Below are 21,061 nucleotides of genomic sequence, written 5' to 3' on the forward strand. Positions count from 1 at the left end.
CGATCTCCCTGCAAAGATCTTAGAATGGTGAGGTGGTGATGGATGGCAACAGTACGTTTAGTCCACGTACACAGAAGTGGTACATGTGTTGCATGTGCATGCTTGCATAAAGGAGGATCCGAGAGAGAGCGTGAAAAAAACATGATTACTAGAATATGTGTGTCCATTACATGAAGGATCTGAAGAAGAGATAGAAAGGGAGGGAAACATGGCTACTAGAATATGTGTCCCCTTTACAACCCACAGGCAATTAACTAGTTAGAACAATAAGAAAGGACACGTACACGGTTTCGACACAAGGAAAAAAAGGAAAAAGGGAAGGACTGGTACAGCAGCAGATGTGGCGGCCCCACGGACCCCATACGCCAGGCTCACGCATTCTCGCTGCCCGTGTCTCCATAGTCCATACACCAAGTTTACCTCGAAACATATCTCTCTCTTTCTCTCTCTCTCCCCCGCCCCTCCCCTGCTGGAGTTCGTCGACGACGGCGAGGCAGACGGCGGTACGGGCCTAGCTCCTCTCTGTGGGCGAAGGTGCCGCAGAGATGGGGATCTCGTTCAAGCTGTCTAAGGTCGGCGTTCGCGTGCAACCGACCGCGCGCTCTGCCGCTCCGGGGCTACCGGCCGCGGTGGACACGGAGAAGCCGGGCGCCGGTGAGAAGGATGGTTCGAGACCGGAAGCCAAACGGGAGGTAAGCCGTGTTTCTATTGGGTTGCTCGGCTCGGTTCGGTCGCGGGGTGGCCGAGGCGGCGGCCCCGACGATCTGGGCAAGCAAAGTTGTAGTCTTTTGTGTGATAGGGAGGAAATTCGGGTTTTGCCTGCAATTTTCGGGGTTTTCGCGTCGAATTTGCGGCTGCGGAGATGATCCGTGGTTGTGTCCGCGGAAAGGGTCGGAATTTCCCGGTGATTTCTACTCGAGAGTTCTTCGTTCAGGTCCCTAGTAGAGGATTTCTAGGCCCAATTACGTCGTTGTTCGAAATGGGGTGCCAATTGCGTGTTCGAAGATTGTAATCTGGTGGCCTCCTCGATTGCAAAATTTTATACGGTATTTCCTTCATAAAGTAGCCAGAATTAATGACATCTTCATTAGAGAAGTACTCCCCTATCACACAAAAGAAGATGTACTAGTACTAGTTAATTCTGGCTACTAATCTAAATGAAGATCTTGCAGTAAAAATAGTGGACCTTCTAGTGATAACTACTATAATGTCCATTGTAATTGCAAAGGAGTACTTTTTTTTACGGGAAGGCATACTTTATTCATCAAATAACGTTTACATCATCCGCTAACATTTTCACGATAAAATCAGGAGGGGCGTCATCCCAAACAGAAAGGATATTCGCCCGTCCCCATCTAGCCAAACTCATGAGCTACAGTATTCGACTCTCTAATACAATGGTCGATAGTAACCTTCCCGAAATCTACTAAGATACTACGACAATCTTCTAACACCATCGAGTGTCCTTCATTATGATTCAGAGTGTCCACCACCATAGTATTATCCGTTCTCACCACCAAATTAGAGCATCCAGTATTATGAGCTAACTTAAGTCCCTCGAGTAGTGCCGCTGCCTCGGCTGGGACGACATCTCTACTCCTATAAAAAGCTGAGTTGGTGATGATGGTGTGCCTACCATCCTTCATTTACAACCGTTCGATTTGCATCCAACGCATCTGAGACAAACTATGTCAGTTTTACAAAAAGACCCCCGCACTCCACTACTCGTTTGTAGATAACCCCCTGCTTCTCACCTCATCTAGCCATCTCATGACAAAATAAGAAGGATCCGGAGAGGTCTCTGCTCTTGGTGTCGTCTGCCCCCAACGCCTCTCATGCCTTCGCTTGGGCCGCATTGCCGACCACCACCATGACCCCCTCCTCCTCGCCATCTCCTCTGCCCCCTTCCAAGTCATCCTGAGTTACATTCATAGTTGTCGAGAAAAAATAATCTCTACTCCTATAAAAAGCTGAGTTGGTGATGATGGTGTGCCTGCCATCCTTCATTTACAACCATTCGATTTGCATCCAACGCATCTGAGACAAACTATGTCAGTTTTACAAAAAGACCCCCGCACTCCACTACTCGTTTGTAGATAACCCCCTGCCTCTCACCTCATCTAGCCATCTCATGACAAAATAAGAAGGATCTGGAGAGGTCGCTGCTCTTGGTGTCGTCTGCCCCCAACGCCTCTCATGCCTTCGCTTGGGCCGCATTGCCGACCACCACCACGACCCCCTCCTCCTCGCCATCTCCTCTGCCCCCTTCCAAGTCATCCTGAGTTACATTCATAGTTGTCGAGAAAAAATAAACAAAATCGATACTCAAAAAATATTTTTTGAAGATGATTTTTTGCAAAGCACAATAAGTGTTATTTCTTCATGAAGTTTTGGATGCAGGTTGAACACTTGAATGCTTTTGTTTGCAAAAGATATTTTTTATCTATTTTCCTACATTTACTATTTATCCGTACGCTTGTGAGCTCTAGAGAAGAATGAATATCTGAAGAAACCTATCAATATTTGTTAAACATGAGATGACCCGGATCAATGCATTTCGGTGTTGCGTGCAACGCACGGGCACCTTACTAGTCAGCTACATATTCCAACCTTGCCGTTGATGCTCTTATGGAAGTTCCCCAATGATCACGAATAACTGCTCCACATGCACCGGTATATTCACCCTCTGAAAAAGATGCATCGACATTCAATACCTGCTGTCCTGACAGAAAAACCAGCCACTTGGGCCAACGCAATAACAGCGGGAGCTATTCTCTCTGGAGTTTGCACATCATCGCCTCTGACAAGTTGTCTTCTTTGCCACCATAGATACCAGCAAACAGTCACTACAAGTTCTGGTAATTCGACCGCTCCCGTGTATGCGCTGGTAGGAGTCGTCACACAATATAAACTCCAACACAGCTGCTCCCGATCTACTTATCTGTCATAGTGGCAAAAGAAATATCCGCTGAGATCCCAAGAGAGTCCCAAACTGCCTTTGATCTCTCACATGTGAAAAGTAGATGTGCAATATCCTCCGCACCAGCTTGACAAATTGGGCAGTGAGATATATTCCCAACACGATTGCTAGAACACTAAAACACTGGATGGCATTGTGTAAGCATCTCCATAAGAAAAATTGATTTTCGCCGGTACCTTTAGATTCCACAACTTCTTCCATACCGGATGAGGCGGCGAATAAAAATTCGTCATCCCCATATTATCTGCATCATAATTTGCGTCCCACTGTTTGTAGTACGCTGATCGTACCGAGAAAATTCCAGTCTTCATTAGTTGCCATGAGATGTAATCCTCAGTATCTTTGTGGAATATGGGTGTTTGGAAGATGTGCTCTGCATCAATATGCCAGAATTTTTCCCGCAGTAATATCTCATCCCATTCTCCTGTTATTGGTCTATTAACTCACATACTCTACTGAGCGCTTGATTACCTCGCACTGTAATGATTTTCCTCAATGCACTATTTGGAATCCAACAATCATTCCAAATATTTATTTTTGCTCCGTCTCCTACTCTCCAAATGCAACCTTTTTTGAATGTTTGGATGCCAGCCCAAATACTTTGCCAGACATAAGAGGACCCCTTCTTTAGTTCATAGTTTAATATATCACCCGAGGGGTAATATCTTGCTCTCAGCACACGAGCATAAAGGTATCCATAGTTATCAATTAATCTCCAGCATTGCCAAATTGAAACTATGGATACCTCGAAAACCCATACCTCCTCTCTCTTTAGGCACACACATCTTCCACCAAGCAAACCAATGCACCCTTCGTTGGTTTTCCTCATCACCCCACCAATATTGTGACATTGCATCAGTGACCTCCTTGCAAATTTTCTTCGGGAATTTAAGTACACTCATCGCATACGTTGGGATGGCTTGGGCCACTGCTTTCAACAGAGCCTCCTTACCTCCATATAGGAGAGAGTTCTCTCCTTCCATCCATTCACCATATCCAGAATTTTCTTAATAATATGTTTGAAACAATCAACCCGGTCCACTCCAATCATCGGTGGAAGTCCCAAGTATTTATCCGAAAGAGATTCGGTCACAATATGGCACACTTCAGCCTTCACCTCCACATCTGTGTTTTGACTGAAAAGTATTGAGCATTTGGCTTCACTCACCAATTGACCCGAGGCTGAACAATAATCATTCAGGATTCCACGAAGAGTGTTCGCATTTTGGGTATTTGCTCATAAGAATAAGAGAGTTATCAGCAAATAATAAATGAGATACTTTTGGAGAATCTCTGCACACGAGGCTGAACAATAATCATTCAGGATTCCACGAAGAGTGTTTGCATTTTGGGTATTTGCTCATAAGAATAAGAGAGTTATCAGCAAATAATAAATGAGATATTTTCGGAGAATCTCTGCACACCTGGACCCCGTTCAAATTTCCAGCTTCCTCCTCATGGCTAATAAGAGCGGATAAACAAAGGAGTACATTATATTGCCTCCGTTCGGAAATAAATGACGCTGTTTTAGTTCAAAACAGCGTCACTTATTTCTGAACGGAGGGAGTAGTTATCACCAGAAGGTGAACTATTTTTACTGTAACATATTCGATAAATGCTTCTGCTAATCTAAGTTCAAAACCCAGAGCATGCTGCTCTTGGTAACTCTGTGTACTGTAGGTTTGGCTGGTTGCTGATTTGAGCGTCATTGATACAATCAGCAGCAGCAATGTGTTTTTCTGTTCTCAGGTCCAGACAAACGCTTTTAGTAAAGGTGCTTTCTTTTTGCCGGGACAGTACTTTAATTTGAAGGAGCAGGAATGCCATGTCTACTATAGTCAATACACGAATAATAGAAACTGGGTCAATATTGTTGGTGCTGTGCTTCTTGGATTAGGAGAAAAGAGGTAATGAGTTTGTCTAGAAAACTTAAAAAATACCTAGGTATCTGGGCAATGACTAATGAAAACCACAATCTGTTGTAACCAAACACTCCACATTTTGTAATACTACATATTCTAGTGTTTCGAAACCAGTCATGTCCGACATATACCTCACACTCACCATATTCTAGATTTTGGTACTCCCTCCATTCCCTTATACAAAGCCACAAACTCAAATTGCAGGTACCAAGGTAAAGTTTAATAACTGCTTTGCAAAACAACTTTTCTTTTCGTTAACCGGGATCATTAATACGCCACATGCATGCAAGGAAGGAATGGAAGTAGCTAAGTGTCATTATGTTGCATGCATGGAACTATTAAACAAGTTGCTAGTACGAGAAAACATCATTAATTTTTGCCTCGATTACTGTTGGTGGCCTTGTATAGATGCAAAATGTATTTTCGACAGTGGCCTTGTATAAGGGAATGGAGGGAGTAAGATTCGATTTGATTTGAGTATGGATAGGGGAAGGCAAGGAAAGTTATGATTTTGATGAGGTTTTGGTAAGATTTGATTTGATTTGGGTATGGGTAGGGGAACACAAGGAAAATTTTGATTTAGTTGAGGTTTTGGTAAGATTTGATTGAGTTAATGCAGGACTTGGGGGTGGGGTGGCGTACAGGAGAGAAAAAAACCAAACGCGGGAGGTGCAGGGTGGAGGTGAACGCACAACAATGAACTCCCCTTTAATAGTAGAGGCTATTTATTGTTTTGGGAAACCTCCGAAAAATCCAAAGATAATGCATCCAAGCACGCTAAGTGTTGGTGTGGGATTAACCCATCTGGAGTGTTGCACTTCCACTTGGTGGCGAATCTAGGACGTAATTGCAGGGCAGGCTCAACTTCAAGAATACTATTTTTTTGGTGTTGGAAGCCATTTTATGCACTGCACCTAACTACTAGTGTGCTGATCATTGGTGGTGTTTTTTGGTGTGGCAAATTTTGAGGGTAGGCTAGAGCCTATTGAAGCCTGTTGAGTAGAATCGCCACTGCTTCCACTAGAGATTAGCCTGTTCAAATCTACCAAAAAGGCTTTCGCACCGCTTTATATATAAAGCAACGATCAACGGCACCCGGTACAAACGCACGCCCCCACAACACACAAACACACACCCAAGACACGATACATAGGCGCTGAGCGCATGAACACCATCCCTAGCACTACAAGAGCAGCCCGGGGCTACCGCCGTGAACACGCCACTGCGAAGAAGTGAGGCCGCATATGACAAACCGTTGGCTCCAAGGCGGCACCTTCAGGAAGGATATGACACCGGAGCGCCGCCACCGCCCTATCCGAGGATCAGAGTGTCCCCTGGAGCAACACGACGGGCAATGAGAGCCGCGACGACGCCTTCAAGAAGGGAACGAGCTTCGCCGCTGCTGGTCTGAAGATAGAGCAGGTTTTCACCCCGGCCACACACACCGCCATTGAAGGCCACACCCCGGCTACCACGCCGCCCACACGGCCGTGGGAACCGGGCAGCACCGAGCCACGGGCTCTGCCCATGAGCACCGTGGAACCACCACCAGGGCCGCCGCCCCGGCATCCAAGACCTTGACACCATCTCACCCGAGACCCGCCGCTACCCCAACCAAAGAAACGAGTGGAAAGGACCCGCCTTTCGCACCCCTGGGCGCCCCCCCAGAGCTGAGACCCAAAAGGCCGGCCCCCAGCGCCGAGACCGAAAAGGCTGACCAAACCTGGCCTCCATCGGCCCGTCCTGCGGCACCGGGCGCGAGACGAGCTTGGCCCTGCCGCCTGGCGTGAAAAGCGCATGGTCCTGCCACCGGGCGCAAGACGACCTCGGTCCTGCTGTCGGGTGCGGGACGAGTGATGAACCGCAGCTGGGGTAAGGCCAACCCTTCGACGAAGCTAGCGGCCGGACGATGAGGTGAAGGATCGAAGGTCGAAACGGCAGCCTATAGACGAGCAGACGCCGGAAATCCAGCCGCCATCGCAGCCAACCTGCCGAGCTGCCGTGATGCCAGCGCGGCGAATGGTAGCCGCCACCCAGAGGACCGAGCCACCTCGCCGCTGTCGTCCACAGCCGGAGCAGCACCCACGCCGGGCTGATGCCCCAACCCGTGCCGCCCGCCGGAAAACGCCAAATCCGGCCGGCACGCACCACCACCAAGCCGCCGAAGCACCGCCGTGCACGCCCCACCACGCTAGGAGCCAACCCAACCAATGTGGCCGCCGTCCCCCAGCCCGTGCCGCCGCAGCCCTCGTCGCCAACCGCCTGGATTTGATGGAGCCGCCGCCGCAGCTAGCCGCCCCGCCTCCCCAAGCGCCGGCACGCCCCACCAGAAATTCCGCGCAGCCACCGCTGCTCCGATGTACAACCGCGCCTGCAGCACTGCCGGCTGCGTCGCTGCCGCGCGAGCGCCGCACTCCTCACTAGCAGGCCGCGTCCCGCGCCGCAGATCCCCAGGGGAGGAGGGAAGAAGGCCCCGCTGCCACCGACGCCAGCCAGGCTTTTTCCCTTAATGTTAGGGTTGGGAGCGGAGGAGGCGCTGGCGGGTGGCGGCTAGGGTTTCGCCCTGCCGCCCGCGAGAGCGGCTCGGGCGAACAGAGTTCGGGGGTTGAAGCAAGCTCTTTCCCTTAATGTTTTCACTTGGTAGTATTGCCTGTTCAAATCTTTGGATCCTGCTGTTTACTTAGCTTAACTTTGTCCTGTAGGATTAGGTAGTGTCATCCTTTGGAAAGGTTTCTGTGTCAGATTTATCCTGGCTGTTTGTTCTTACTTTTCTTTGTTTGATTTTTTTCCTGAGATTTTTAGGTTATTTGTTTTGTTTTCATAATTTTGATGTGTATTACTCTCGCCTTGAGAATCACGTGTCCTCCATATGATAAAATGCTGACCTTTTCTCTTTATGTAGGATGCTATTGCCGAGAGAGCTAATGATGCGAATGGCATGAAGATTTCACCAGCATGCTCTAGGGCGATTTTGCCAGGTATTGGCTGAGAAAATATTTATTTAATATGTCCTGTATTTGTTTATCCACTGTTTGTGCTAAGCTTTCAACATTGTATTGCAGATCATGAAGTTTCTTTCACTTTCAGTCTCTATGATAGAGGTTACCTCATCGCCAAGTCAGCAGTGGTGCGTTCTTCAGCTAGAATTTTGATGACCAAAGGCATCACATTGATGTTCAAGAGAAAAATGGCTTGAGATTTTAATATATTTTGACCTAACACATTTGTGTTTAGCTGGATCCTTGCCAGCCCTCTGTTCAGGATGGGAAAACACTGCATCCATATGATAGAGCGTCAGAAAAATTGTTTTCTGTAAGTATTGGATTGCTTGCTTGTTGGTTTCATAATTCTTTTCTTGTTTCATATCTGGTCAAAGGCTTTCATGTGTATGCTGTATTAGAGTTGATGCCTGCGTGGCTAGTTTTTTAATGAAATATTTTGTACGTTACATGCTCAAGCAGTATACTAGATACGAAAAGTTGATGCCTGTTATGTCCTTGCAACAGCAAGCGTAATAGGTAGGGCCTCTCCCTTGCTGGCTTCCGTCCTCATGGTTTTGGTGCCGTGACGCTGAGCATGTTTGGGTAGCAGGGGTGAGATGAGAGAAATGAAAACATATCCCTATTGCTGACATTCCTCCCCTTTCTTTTCTTTTATGGAAGCTCTCTTTTGTTATTATAATTTATATTCCAATGGGGTGCCCCCTGCTGTTTCCCATTAAGGCCTCCTTTGGTTCATACTTCATAGGATAGGAATAGGAAAACTATAGGAAGTGAGATGAAATGTATCTCAATTCCTATAGGGAAAGAGATGTCACTTGATTCATTTGGAACTTTTCCATTGAGTCTTGGCTAATGTTTTTTTCCTTTGAAATGTGAAGGATTGATTCCTATCCTACATAGGAATAGGAATCCATTCCTACAAACCAGAGGGCTCCAAAGGATTTTTTTCTACAAAATTCCTATCCTTTAGAATTTCTACGAAATTCCTCTAAACCAAAGGAGGCCTAAAAAGAGATTTCTGCAGTAACAGTAGGAGACTAGCTGATTCTTATCACATGACAGGCTTTAGGTGTCAATATTTTTTTAAAATGAGTCTGCGAGCAACACAAATGCATTATATTTCCTTTGTGCTTGGTTCTCCTCCTAAAAGATGTAACAAAACATCCTTCAATAGCTGGTTAAAGTTAGTAGAAATAGTTAAACCGTGTCATGATGATCGTAGCTCTGTGTACAGTTAAATGAGCTGCTTTGCATCATCACATGCAGGCCATTGAAGCTGGAAGGCTGCCTGGAGATATTCTTGATGAGATACCAAGCAAGTACTACAATGGTTCAGTTATCTGTGAGGTAAGTTATTTTATCTGATTTGAGGCGTGCTATGTAAGCAAATGTGTAGTTTGTCAGATGCTAAGCACCATTGAATGTGAAAATCATTCTTGTCACCGCTACCATAGTTTCTGTTTACTGCATGTTTTTCACTACAAGGTTTGCTAGCTTTTTCTAACGACAATCTTTGAAAGCAACTCTATATTATTCACACATGCATCCTAGAATAGATCATGGCGATTTACCAGGAATTCCTAACCTTACTTTTGGTCTTTTGGACAAGTATGAACTGCAAATTACGGATGTGTAGCACACAACATGAAATAAGTCAAAGTGCTGTTTTGGATATTGTCATGGTGCTACTCTCTTTGTCCTGCAAAAAGTGGTGTACACTTTGAATAACCTTGTACATTGAAGAGTGGCGGAGCCATTTCTGACGCAATAAAATTCCGTTGTTACCCCTGGTGGTGTAATTCTGGGGAAAAAGGAACAACACACATGCACCCTGAGCCTATGCCGTTCACTTTGGCCTCTCTTGTGACCCCGTCACCATGAATGCTAGCTTGCAAATGGCGTTTCTCCCACCTAGCCGCTCTCCCACCTCCACCTCCACCCATGGCGAGTCCTGGATCTCTCTCCCCCGATGGAAGGTCTCCTGCATTGGGACTTTCTCGGGAGTTGGCTAGAAAGTATTAACTCTGGTTATATCACTCTCATTCCCAAGACACCTCTTCCGGAGTCGGCTAGATTATAGACCAATCACTTTATTGAACAGCTGTCTCAAGATTTTGACCAAACTTTTAGCTAATCGTCTGCAGCGGGTCATTCTTGGTATTATCCATCGTAATTGGTAGGGAATACACAGACTATACATGGAACATAATATACTCTTAACAACCCCCCTCACACTCAGGGTGGATCGACAACACTGAGATTGGAGAGATAAAATTCATGCTGTGGTCTAGTCTGGGCCTTCATAAAGAAATCTGCCAACTGTAACTCAGAAGGCACATACTAAAGAGCAATAACCTGGTTCTGCACACCAGCGCGCACAAAAGAAGCGTCACCACCAACATGCTTGGTGAGCTCATGCTTCACAGGGTCTCGCACAATACTGATATCACCTGTACTGTCAGACAAGAGGGTGGTAGGTGTAGTAACAGACACACGGAACTAAAGTAACCACTGTAACCAAGTCACTTTTACCGTCAAAAGAGCCATAGCTTGCAACTCAGCCTCTGCACTTGAATGGAAACTGCAGTCTGTTTCTTCGCCTCCAGGCAATGAGAGAACCACCAAGAAAACAAGTAAGCAGAAAGTGAACGGCGATCCGAGGGATCACTAGCCCACGTAGGATCCAAATAGGCCTGAAGCTGTAACGAACTGGAGCGCGGAAAGAAAGACGGTGAGCGATCGTGCCATGAAGACATCGTAGAACATGAAGAAGGTGAGTATAGTGAGCCGAAGTGGGAGCAGGAACAAACTGACTCAAACTATGGACAGGATAGAAGATATCCAGACGAGTAACAACTAGATAGACAAAACTCCCAACAAGATGACAATAACGCGTCGGATCAGACAAGGGATCACCATCAGAAGCATGAAGTTGAACATTGAGCTCCATGGAGACTCAACAATGTGCTCATCAGTAAAAGCAGCATGAGCAAGAAGATCTTGGATCGGACTGTTCGGGTTGAGGCCGGACGTTAAGTCAGAGAGCAACTTCGTCCGACTTAACGATTCTTGTACTGATGTCACGATCCCGTCATATCGGACATCCGGCCTAGAAGCTGGACCGTCCAGAGTCACATCGGACGTTCGTGTTGGAGGCCGGGCGTCCGGCCGCTGTAGCTTTGGCTGCATTTCTTCCGTGTCTTCTCGCTCCTCTTCCACAATGAGTTGGCCTTCCTCCCTCGCTTCTTCATGGTCAATTCCTTGGTACTTGTGTATGTATAGAGTTCTGGTTTGAGGTAGTAGCCATGTCTCATGGAATTATGTAAATTTATCCTTTTAATATATTTCAGTGGAAGCTTCTCACTTGTGCCAAGAGGTCCTGGGTTCGAACCAGCCTCTCTGCATTGCACTTCGCAGGGGTAAGACTAAGGCTGGCCATAGTGGGGGTAACATAACCGGTATCATGCACTCGGGACTAGCAAACATGCTTATGTGGCAGACAATTAAAGAAGAGAGAGGGGGTTAGAGTAACATAGGTAGATACGTATCATAATAAATGTTATGCTACTATGTGTCATGCATGGCAAAGAATAAGATGAAGATAGTATCATAGACTAGTACCATATGCATGGGCAGCATGGCACTAACATATGATACTCTCCACTATGAGTAGCCTAAAGACTAGGTTCCTATAATCCCTCCCCAGACCCCACCTTGTGTGGGAACTTCTATGCACTGGGTCTGTCCTTTCAGTGGAAGCTTCTCCCACTTGTCTTCACTGGTCAAGAAAAAACAAATAAACAAACGCACCCACAGGCCCATCATCACCCACAATAACTGATGCAGCGCATGCGTGCATAGACCAATGCGGAATGTGCGCGCAGCTGGATTGAGTGGCAGGGCTCCCAATGCGAGGAGAAATAACGGCTGCGTTGATGTTTAGGGCCAGTTCTTTTGGGGTGCAGCTTATGCATAAGCTGCGATAGGAATAAGCTCCAGAGAAGCTGCCTTGGAAATAAGCCATCCAGTTCTTTTTAGGTTCTGTCTTTCTAGCTTATTTCCACATCGCTCAACAATAGTCTGTAATACCCATATGAACATAAAAAGGCAGAGGAGGTCTCGCCTTGCTCCGACGAGCAGCTGCTCAGGCTCTGTCCAGCGCCTGGGGGGAATGACGGGTCTGCAGGAGATGACCGCCGGAGTGGGGCGACGACCGGAGCAACGGGCAAGGCTGGAGGCGCTTCTGTCGACGGGCAAGAAGGGGAAAGGCTGGGGCGGCCTCCGCTGCCGGACAGAGGAGAGGTGGCGGGTGATGAGCCGGAGGTAGGTGAGGTGGCGCGGGAGCGAGGTGAGGTTGCGCCGGAGGGGCTGCAAGAAACCCTAGCGGCTGCGGGGTGCTCCTTCTGTTCTCGTGCGGGATGGGAACGAGTGCTCAAGCGAATCGTTTCGCTGGTTCGGAGGGCTGGTGTGGTGGCATTTCTTATGTAATATGAGCGAACTTCAATGGCAGTGAGATATACCGCTTCGATCGTAAGTGGGCTTCTGCGGGAAGCACCCCTCCACCCAGCTTTTTTCCATTGTGAAGAAAGTGAAGATGGAAATAAGCTAAGCCAACATTCTCAAACGAGTTCTTTTGGGCTTCTGGCTTAATTTGACAAAAAGCTGCTAGAAGCTGCAAAAGAACTGGCCCTTAATCAGGGGTATAATTGTCCATTTACCATCCATGTTTGCTCTCCTTCGTATTTGCATAAAGTTCTGGTGCTACCTAATGTGGGATGAAGGGAGGCATCCATTTTGGAAAAGTTTGAAGGCATGTCCAAAACGCCACTTATTTGTGAACTGGAGTAGTTTGTATGCTATATTAGTTTTTCCCATTATAAATGGTTTATATGTTAAGCCTTCAACTACTATTTTCTACAGAAATTCCAAATAACTGTGAGATGATACAGCAATTAAAATATTTAAATCCGACGCTGCATGCCATGCTTGTTTTGTTACGGTTTGTGTACCTTATTGCTGAGATAGCATAACTCATTTAGAAGTTTAACTTATATTGGTTCTCAAGTACTTGACTGTTCTTATGGTATTTACTTCTAGATACGCGACTACCGAAAGCATGCATCCAATCAAGTTCATGCACCATCTGCTGAGTTAGGACTACCTGCTGTGAATAAAGTGCAGCTTCAGATGACATTTGAAAATGTTGTTAGGGACATTATGCTGCTATCTGATGATTCATGGAGTTACAGAGATTTCATGGTAAGCATTCTTGTAAAGAAGTCTCCTATCATTTTAGTGGCAAGATGGATTTACATGTTTTGTTTTCCTTTTCCTTCCAAAATCTGCTAATGTGTGCCCCTCTAATCCCAGTTTTTCATGCCTAGTTTGCATGCAAGTAGCTAGCATCTTCTTACTTTTGGTCAGTCAAACTGGTTCTTCACTGGCTGACTAATAATGATGAAATAACATGGTAAAGTAAAATATATGTAGAGTTGAAGGCCTACATGAACCATTGCTAGTCTGTTTATAGAGGGATCTGTAATGTAATTTTTGCCTAGTCTGTTCTTCATCATATCTTCTCATCTATGCTCCTTGCTGTACTTGTTTGTATAGGAGGCAGAGTCACGGATTGTCAAAGCTCTACAACCAGCACTTTGCTTAGACCCTACACCAAAGTTGGACCGACTTTGTCAGGATCCTGTTCCTCATAAGGTACAACCTCATGCAGAGCCAAAGCACTGTTATAGATATGTGTATTTTAAGTATTTTGCATTTCTTGCAGTTAAACCTTGGTGTTGGAAGAAAGAGGCGGTTGAGGCAAAATCCTGACGTTGTTGTCACATCCAGTTACATGTCTCATGGTAAAAAGGTGTGCATTGATAGGGTGTCTGAAAGTACCAAAACGGACGAGATGGGTATTGCAAGTAGCAATGTTACTCACCAGGTCCTTGATAACATTACTTCGCAAATTATGTCAGGTGGCTCTCAACCACTCAGACCAGGTAGTTCACAGGATGCAGCTAGAATGTCAATGGTGTCCCATTCTGGTATCCAGCAAAATATCAATTATTCTGCTGTTGGTAATGATCGTGGGGCAGGAGGTCCTGTCAGTTTTACTGGAGTCAATTCAAGCACTTCATCTCAGAACATGATGGCTTACAATGACAATGGCCTTCTATCTGTGAAGAGGGAACTACAAGAAGCTCCACTGCAAGACCCTAAAAGAGTAAAACCAACAATTGGCACTGATGATATCCAGCAGCAGCAACAGCGGCAGCAGATACGGCCTCAATCAGCTGCCCTTGGTGGGCAGGACATGCAATGGAAGAAGGGGATGCAGTATGCTTCATTGAATGGCCAGAGATACCCTTCTCCAATGGTGAACAATATGCAAGATTCAGGGGCTTCCTTTTATTTCAGAGAGCAGGGTTTGAGATATGGTGCTAAGCAAGAGCAGATGGATGGCATGGACAGATGCAAAGACCCCTTGCAGGCTATGCCCCCTGAAAATACTGTGCTCGATCAGCAGCAGTCCCATGCTCAACATTTGTCACAACAAGCAGCAGCTAGAAACAATCTACAGAACATGGCACAGTGGCAGAATCCTCGGGGTCCAAGTGAGAAAGACATGAAGAAAGAAGAAATGCTTCAGAGAAGAAAGTTAGCTGCTGCCTCTCGTGTCTCTTCTGCACCAATGGTTCAGTCTCCAGTATCCTCTAAATCTGGAGAGATATCAAGCAGTTCAATGGGTGGCCAGTTTGGTTCTGCTGCGACATCTGCTGCAATTGGATCACATAAAGATAATAAGTTTGCCACGAGTTCTAGTGCTGCCGTAGGATACCCGTCTGTGGTTTCCAGTCCTAGTGATTCTATGCACCGGATGCAGCAGCCTTCGGTTGCTCCTTCAAAAAGGAAAAATTCTGCCCCCAAGACTCAACCACTTGTAAGCAGTGTAGGGTCCCCAGCCAGTGTTTCAAACATGCTTCCTATACCGAATGCTAGCAGCCCTTCTGTTGGGACATCAATGGCTGACCAATCAATTCTTGAGAAATTTAGAAATATTGAGGCTATATCCAATCGGTATGAAATAGCATTTGCGAAATCTGCTAACTCTACATTACGTCTTTGGTTTGACAATTTGTTTTATTTTCATTTTCTGGGGTTACCTGTAGAAATATGTTTTGGAAATTTATGACTGCACAATTTCAGTACAATAACTCCCTCCTGTCATAAGAAGATGTGACTCTGGAATTTCTGCATTTAGTTGTTTAGCTTTTGACAAATGATACTCATCGATAGTACCTCCTAGTAGGATTAGAATGTATATAATTGATATTGACAATTTATCAAAAAATATTTTCATACATTAAACTTCCATAATTTTCCCTCTTCAAATGTACAATACTAAAACCTAATGGTCCAAGTTAAATCTTCTTGAAATTTGGAAGTGTAGAGTGTCACTTATTTTTGTAACTGGGTAAAAACAACTGAAAAAAACTGCTTCTTTAACATTTGCTTTGAACCCTAAATGTCACTTCCCTTGAGTCAGTTATTCTGATATGTTATTATGTTTAATACAATTAAAGTACTCCCATCCTTTCACAAATATAAGATGTTTTGGATATTTCAATATGGACTACATACAGACTGAAATGAGTGAACGAACACACTAAAACGTGTCTATATACATCCGATTCAGAAAAAAATTAGAACATCTTATATTTATGAATGGAGGGAGTATTATAAAGTTGACTTGTATAATTTTGTTCTGTTTACCTGTTTGGCATGACATGTGTTTTACTTGAACATTGATCCAGTCATATAGCAGGTCATAGTTGGTAGAGTTGCTTAGTTATGGCAGCAGATTTGAAATCAGAAACCTTTCAGCCACTGACATTTTACGATCTTTTTCATATGCATATGATTGTTTATGATTGCAGCTGAAGCTGTTGGCATATTTTGTTTCAGGCATCAGCTGCACAATAAGAAGAACAAAGTTGATAAGTTATCTAATAATAGGAAGCCCATGATAAATGCAAGCCGAGAGAAAGTTGTTACACTTCTCTCCAGTTGCTTCCATACTGAGGATTACAAAGATGAGTTGAGGCCTCTTTGTAATTCTATGTTGAGTGGAACAATAAATTCCTTTAGGACCAGAATACTGAACTTTGTTGTGGCCAACCGCTCATACCAAGGTTTGTGATCTACACAAGATTGTATATCTGTTCCCAAATTAGGATTAAAGTTGAAGCTTTGATTAGTATGATTAAAATCACTTCCTACAGGTCCTACAAAGCTGTTCCGGATCATTTTCAAGGATAAGCCTGATGGGACAGTGGGAATGCAATATGGAGACCCAGAAGATTTCGACAATCGGAACTCACATGAATGTACACTCATATTACCCACCAAGGTATGCATTAATTACTGATTGTATCCTCCTGTGCAGAACCAAGTACCAAAAACTTGAAAACAGCAGGTTTATAGTATGTGTTTTCTCTTCCTGTGGTTAACCTCTCTATTGGTTTTTCTATCAGTACCATGCCGACTTGCTTGCAACACAACTTATTGCTCGGGTGAGTTTCAACTACCCTAAAGATTGCTTGGAATTAATAATTTGGATAGTGTCCTGAATATTGAACCTTTTGAACCCTTGACCCTAGATGGAGAAAGAAGGCTATGATAAGGCAGATGATCAAGTTGTGCCCAGCAACCCTCCTGGTAACCTCAGTGGACTATCAGGCATGTTACCAGACAATACAGCTAATGAAGTGAAACAAGAGGGAGGTATAACCCAGCAACTTAATGCTGCAGCCCATGCAAATATGGTATCTGGAAGCCCTTTGCAACAACTTTCTGCCAATAGGATGCTTCCATCTGGGAGTAGCAACCAGGCAGTACCAATGCAGCAAGGGTATATGCAGGGTGCAACCATGTCTCCAAGGAGTCAACAACTCGACCAGAGTTTGATCCAGCAGCAACAACAGCAGCAGCCACAGCTGCAGCAGAATGCACAATCACAGCTTCAGCAACAAACATCTCTTCCTCTCAACCAGATGCAGAGACCCCAACTGCTACCAACAAGCCCATTATCTCAGATGCTGGGGCCTGGCTCAAATCTCCCAATGGGCTCAAACCACATGAGTAACACCAAGGCTACTCCTGCTTCCTTGCAGCTTCATATGATGCAGCAAGCACAGCAGCAACAGCCAGTGCAGATGTCGAGAAAAGTGATGATGGGGCCTGGCTCATCTGTGAACATGGGCAATATGGTTAACAATGTAGTAGGCCTCAGCGGTCTTGGAAATATTATGGGAATGGGCAATTTGCGGCCGATGTCCTCCCCGATGGGATCCATGTCAGGCTTAGGGAACAGTCCCAATCAGATGAGCCTTGGAATGGCATCCAATCTTGCCGCAGCTGGGCTTCGTCCAGGTATGAACCCTGCTGCTATTGCCAAGATGCGTATGGGATTAGCTCATCAACAAAGGGTGACCAGCCTTTACCCCCAGACTGGAATGGTTGGATTGCCTGGCAGTGGTTCACCAATCCTTCCTAGTTCTGCCGGCTTGGCCATGATGGGCCATCATTCACTAAATAGAAACAACCTTAATCCCATGCAGAGGGCCATGATGTCTCCAATGGGTCCACCAAAGATGCCAGTGGGTAATTTTCAGATGAATGCCCAACAGCAAATGCAACAGCTGCAGCAGCTGCAGCAGCAGCAGCAACTGCAGCAGCAGCAACTCCAACAGAACCCACAGCAGCAGCAGCAGCAGCAGCAGCTACAGCAGCAGCAGCAACTACAACAGCAACAGATGCAACAGCTCCAGCAACAGCAGCAACTACAGCAGCAGCAGCAGCAGCAGCAACAACAACAAATGGGATCTCCTTTGCAGCAGGCGGCACAAGTAGGTTCGCCTGCTGGTTCACAACAGTCATTGCTGATGCAGCAGCAGCAAATAAACCCGCAGCAAATGGCTGCGATGAGCCCGCAATTGAGCTCAGGGCCTCTGCAACAAGTGAATAACAATGTAGTCAATCCTGTGGGGACGCCAGGCCCGCCTCAAAGTCCACAGTTGAGCTCACACTCACAGACCCAAGGTTCAGTCAGCAGCATTGCAAACTCTCCAATGGAACAGCTGCAAAGTGCCAATACGGGAGGTCCTGGTAGCATGTAGTAGTGACTGCAAATATTTGATCCAGTCCGTGGGGATACACAATAATGGAAGATATAAACATTGACAAAGACGGCTACTGCATTCTTGTTTGTTTTGGTAATTGAGGTCAAATTAGTTTTCCTGCAAGTTATAACCGATAGACGCAGTTGTTATGGAGGAACCCTTTTTTCCGCCAGGATTTGTGATGTAGATTGTTGTAGCTGATGGAAATAGTGCATGTAGGAAGGAGCTCAGTACTAGGAGATACATTGTTCCACCGGACTACATTTTCTTGTTTAAATTAGAGCTGTTAGATACGTATGTATATCTGCTACATACCCGATTGTGCTTGTTTACCTTTGTTTACCAAGAAACAGTTGTGCCTATGAATAAGTATGCCCATTTCATTGTGAATCAAGTTATCATGTTTTATCTTGGAACCTGTAGATGTTGCAACATACTGACATAATTGCTGTGTACAAAATTTAAATTTTGGAAAAGAAAAGAATATTTAATACCTTCTTCCGTGCGAAATTAACTGTCGCTGAAATGAGTGAATGTGTCTAAATACACTTATTCCATTGATAATGTGTCTAAATACACTTATTCCATTGATACTTAATTCGGGACGGAGGGAATATGTCAGAAAATGACGTATGACAGTAAAGGAAAGGAAGACATGAGATGTGTATCCTCCTGTTTGAAGCCACTTAAGCACTTAAGCATCCGATTTACAGTACTGAGTTATTGGCTCGGTTATGATGAACATAGTTTGGCAGCACAGTTTTTGAAAAACCGAAGTATCCTAAAACTACAGTTTTCTTATGTGTGGGGAACAAATACTCTGGTTTTTAAAAACCATAGTTTTTCTCAGTTTTGTCAAGTCCACCGAAGCGTTTGGCTGATGTTATTTTGCTGCAGTTTTTGCTGATAACTACATGGCTGAATAGCATGTGCCAACTCATCAACACCTAAAAAGCAACACCACCGGATTAATCAGCGTGTGTACGACCGGATTAATCACCTGCAGCTACATGGCCATGCGGTCAACCTCCTGTGTACGAGTGTGCTCCAATGACCAATCTATTTAGCAAGCTAGCTTTGTTCGAGACGTGCAGAAAGCATTTGGTAACCAGTGAATTCATTTATGAAATATATGACAGATAGATACATGAGTCGGCGGCGGCGGCCACTGGATTTTCTAATCAGTACGTAGATGGCGGTGTCAACAGGCTGAGCACTCTCCCAACGACTTCGCTTGGTTCAGTTTTAAAAAAAGTGCTTGGGGCCTCTTTTTTAAATACTGCAGAAAAATTACAGTATCATAGATACCATAGTATATTAAACTACAGTAATTTTTTGAGTCAAACACTTCAAAGTATTTAATACCAAGGTTTTTTCAGAAACCATGGTATTCCTAAAAAAACTTTACTCCCAAACGCACCCTAAAGGAAAAGAAAGGGACGTCACGGACAAGAATGTGACCACCTTCATCAAATACATCCACTGAATGAAATTTGCGTAGGCTGAGCGGTTGAGCGGAAAAGTGATACTGAAATGTCTATAAGTAGATTAATGACGTTTTGGAAGTTTCAAAAGAAATAAAATTTACACGTTTTGGACATATGTTGAGTCAAGCATGTAAAATTTCGACTACATATATAATTTTAATATTATGAATTAGAATTAAAAAAATATTATTAATAGATTTTCTCGAAAAATATTTCCCTCTATGAATATTTTTTGGAAGAAATCTTTTTTATATATTCGATAGAAATTAGTGATTAAAGTTGCATTTGAACACAAAAAAAAAATTCTTCTTAAAGCCCATGTGAATATGATATAGAGAAAGTACTAATTTGCAAAGTTTTAGTAAATATATATTCTCAATAAATTATGAATGCATTTAGGGGAGCAAATTTCATATCTAGAAAGCAAGATAACATATTTACATGTCGTGGCGGGGATTTCACAAAGATATTCATGATTTGAGGATTTATGAAGGCAAGGCGCATGTGGATGATCTAGAACAGGATTTCACACAATGGGTGTCTTACCCAGGTTCGCCCCCCTTTTCTACCCGTACCACCTTACTCCTGCTGGATGACTTTTCTCTTGTGTGAACATGAAGGTTGCAATATGTGTACCTTGTGATCTTGTTGTACCTTTTTTTTGCGGGTGATCTTGTTGTACCTATTAAGCTTGTTGAACTTGTCTGGAATCTACCCCCGCTTTGCCTTATATAGGGGTGGCGAAGCACGGAATACAACGACCACAATAAAAGTTGGCCGTTACATGTTTCTTCATGGTGTCGCGATATAACTAGATTTGATGTCATCATTGGTAATGGCGGTCATCAATGCCCCTCGCCTGGTTCGGTCGGATGAACGATGTGCGCACGCTGGCGGATGGGTTTGATTATGTCGGCCTAGCCGAGTGATTCTCTTTGCGAAGACTCAGACAATTTGGGATGTTGTGGCCGGATCCTCTTCATGGGCCTACTGATGTAGGGCAAACCCTATGGTGATCCTCTTCATGGGCCTACTGTCATCACGAATTGGAGGTGGATTCGAGGAAGAACACGAAAAACACGAGGGGAATCACGAAGGGAACACAAATCACACACATAGATGCAAATAGAGATACACATAGATAGGTCCATGATCCAAATCATCCAAAGAGTGATATGGAACACGATAGTTCTTCCCCAAGTCCTAGAACAAGGAGGTCTTTATGATCTATGATGGGAATCCTTCTCCACAAGTGCAGGTCTTGATAACCATGGATGGTTCTTCTCCTAAGAGGTCTTGATCTCCATAGGAGAGGTAGATCCCACCATGGGGTACATGAGCTAAGTTCTAGTGTAGTTCTAATATTAGCTATCCCTAGAAATGAAGAGGAGGGCGGGGGTGGGTATTTATAGTACAAGCCACGAAGGGAAGCGGGAGAGGGATACATGGGCCTCGGGCCCGACTTTTCACACAGGCAGTTACCAAA

At 44.8% G+C, this 21,061-nt stretch overlaps 1 protein-coding gene across 2 annotated transcripts; it reads left to right on the forward strand.

Annotated features, from left to right (window-relative positions):
* Positions 1–278: 278 nt before the first annotated feature.
* On the forward strand, positions 279–18,478 carry LOC109768506 (protein PHYTOCHROME-DEPENDENT LATE-FLOWERING). 2 transcript variants are annotated; one of them, XM_020327241.4, is made up of 12 exons: positions 279–692; positions 7,805–7,880; positions 7,965–8,029; positions 8,152–8,214; positions 9,171–9,251; positions 13,002–13,163; positions 13,518–13,616; positions 13,687–14,984; positions 15,873–16,099; positions 16,190–16,317; positions 16,442–16,480; positions 16,568–18,478. In XM_020327241.4, the coding sequence occupies exons 1-12, from the start codon at positions 546–548 to the stop codon at positions 18,083–18,085; spliced, it is 3,903 nt and encodes a 1,300-aa protein (XP_020182830.1). In that variant the 5' UTR covers positions 279–545; the 3' UTR covers positions 18,086–18,478. The 2 variants fall into 2 exon arrangements, with proteins under 2 accessions (XP_020182830.1, XP_020182829.1); XM_020327240.3 differs by having other exon boundaries at positions 391–692; positions 8,137–8,214.
* Positions 18,479–21,061: the final 2,583 nt, after the last annotated feature.

The sequence above is a fragment of the Aegilops tauschii genome, chromosome 1 (genome assembly GCF_002575655.3).
Source record: "Aegilops tauschii subsp. strangulata cultivar AL8/78 chromosome 1, Aet v6.0, whole genome shotgun sequence".
Lineage (NCBI taxonomy): Eukaryota > Viridiplantae > Streptophyta > Magnoliopsida > Poales > Poaceae > Aegilops > Aegilops tauschii.

Bases quoted from the DNA above. Each gene is read 5' to 3' on its own strand.
- LOC109768506 (XM_020327240.3), top strand. From the start codon at position 546: ATGGGGATCTCGTTCAAGCTGTCTAAGGTCGGCGTTCGCGTGCAACCG. The intron at 693-7,804 runs GTAAGCCGTGTT...CTCTTTATGTAG, and splicing joins GACCGGAAGCCAAACGGGAG to GATGCTATTGCCGAGAGAGC. The intron at 8,030-8,136 runs GTGCGTTCTTCA...ATTTGTGTTTAG, and splicing joins TCATCGCCAAGTCAGCAGTG to CTGGATCCTTGCCAGCCCTC.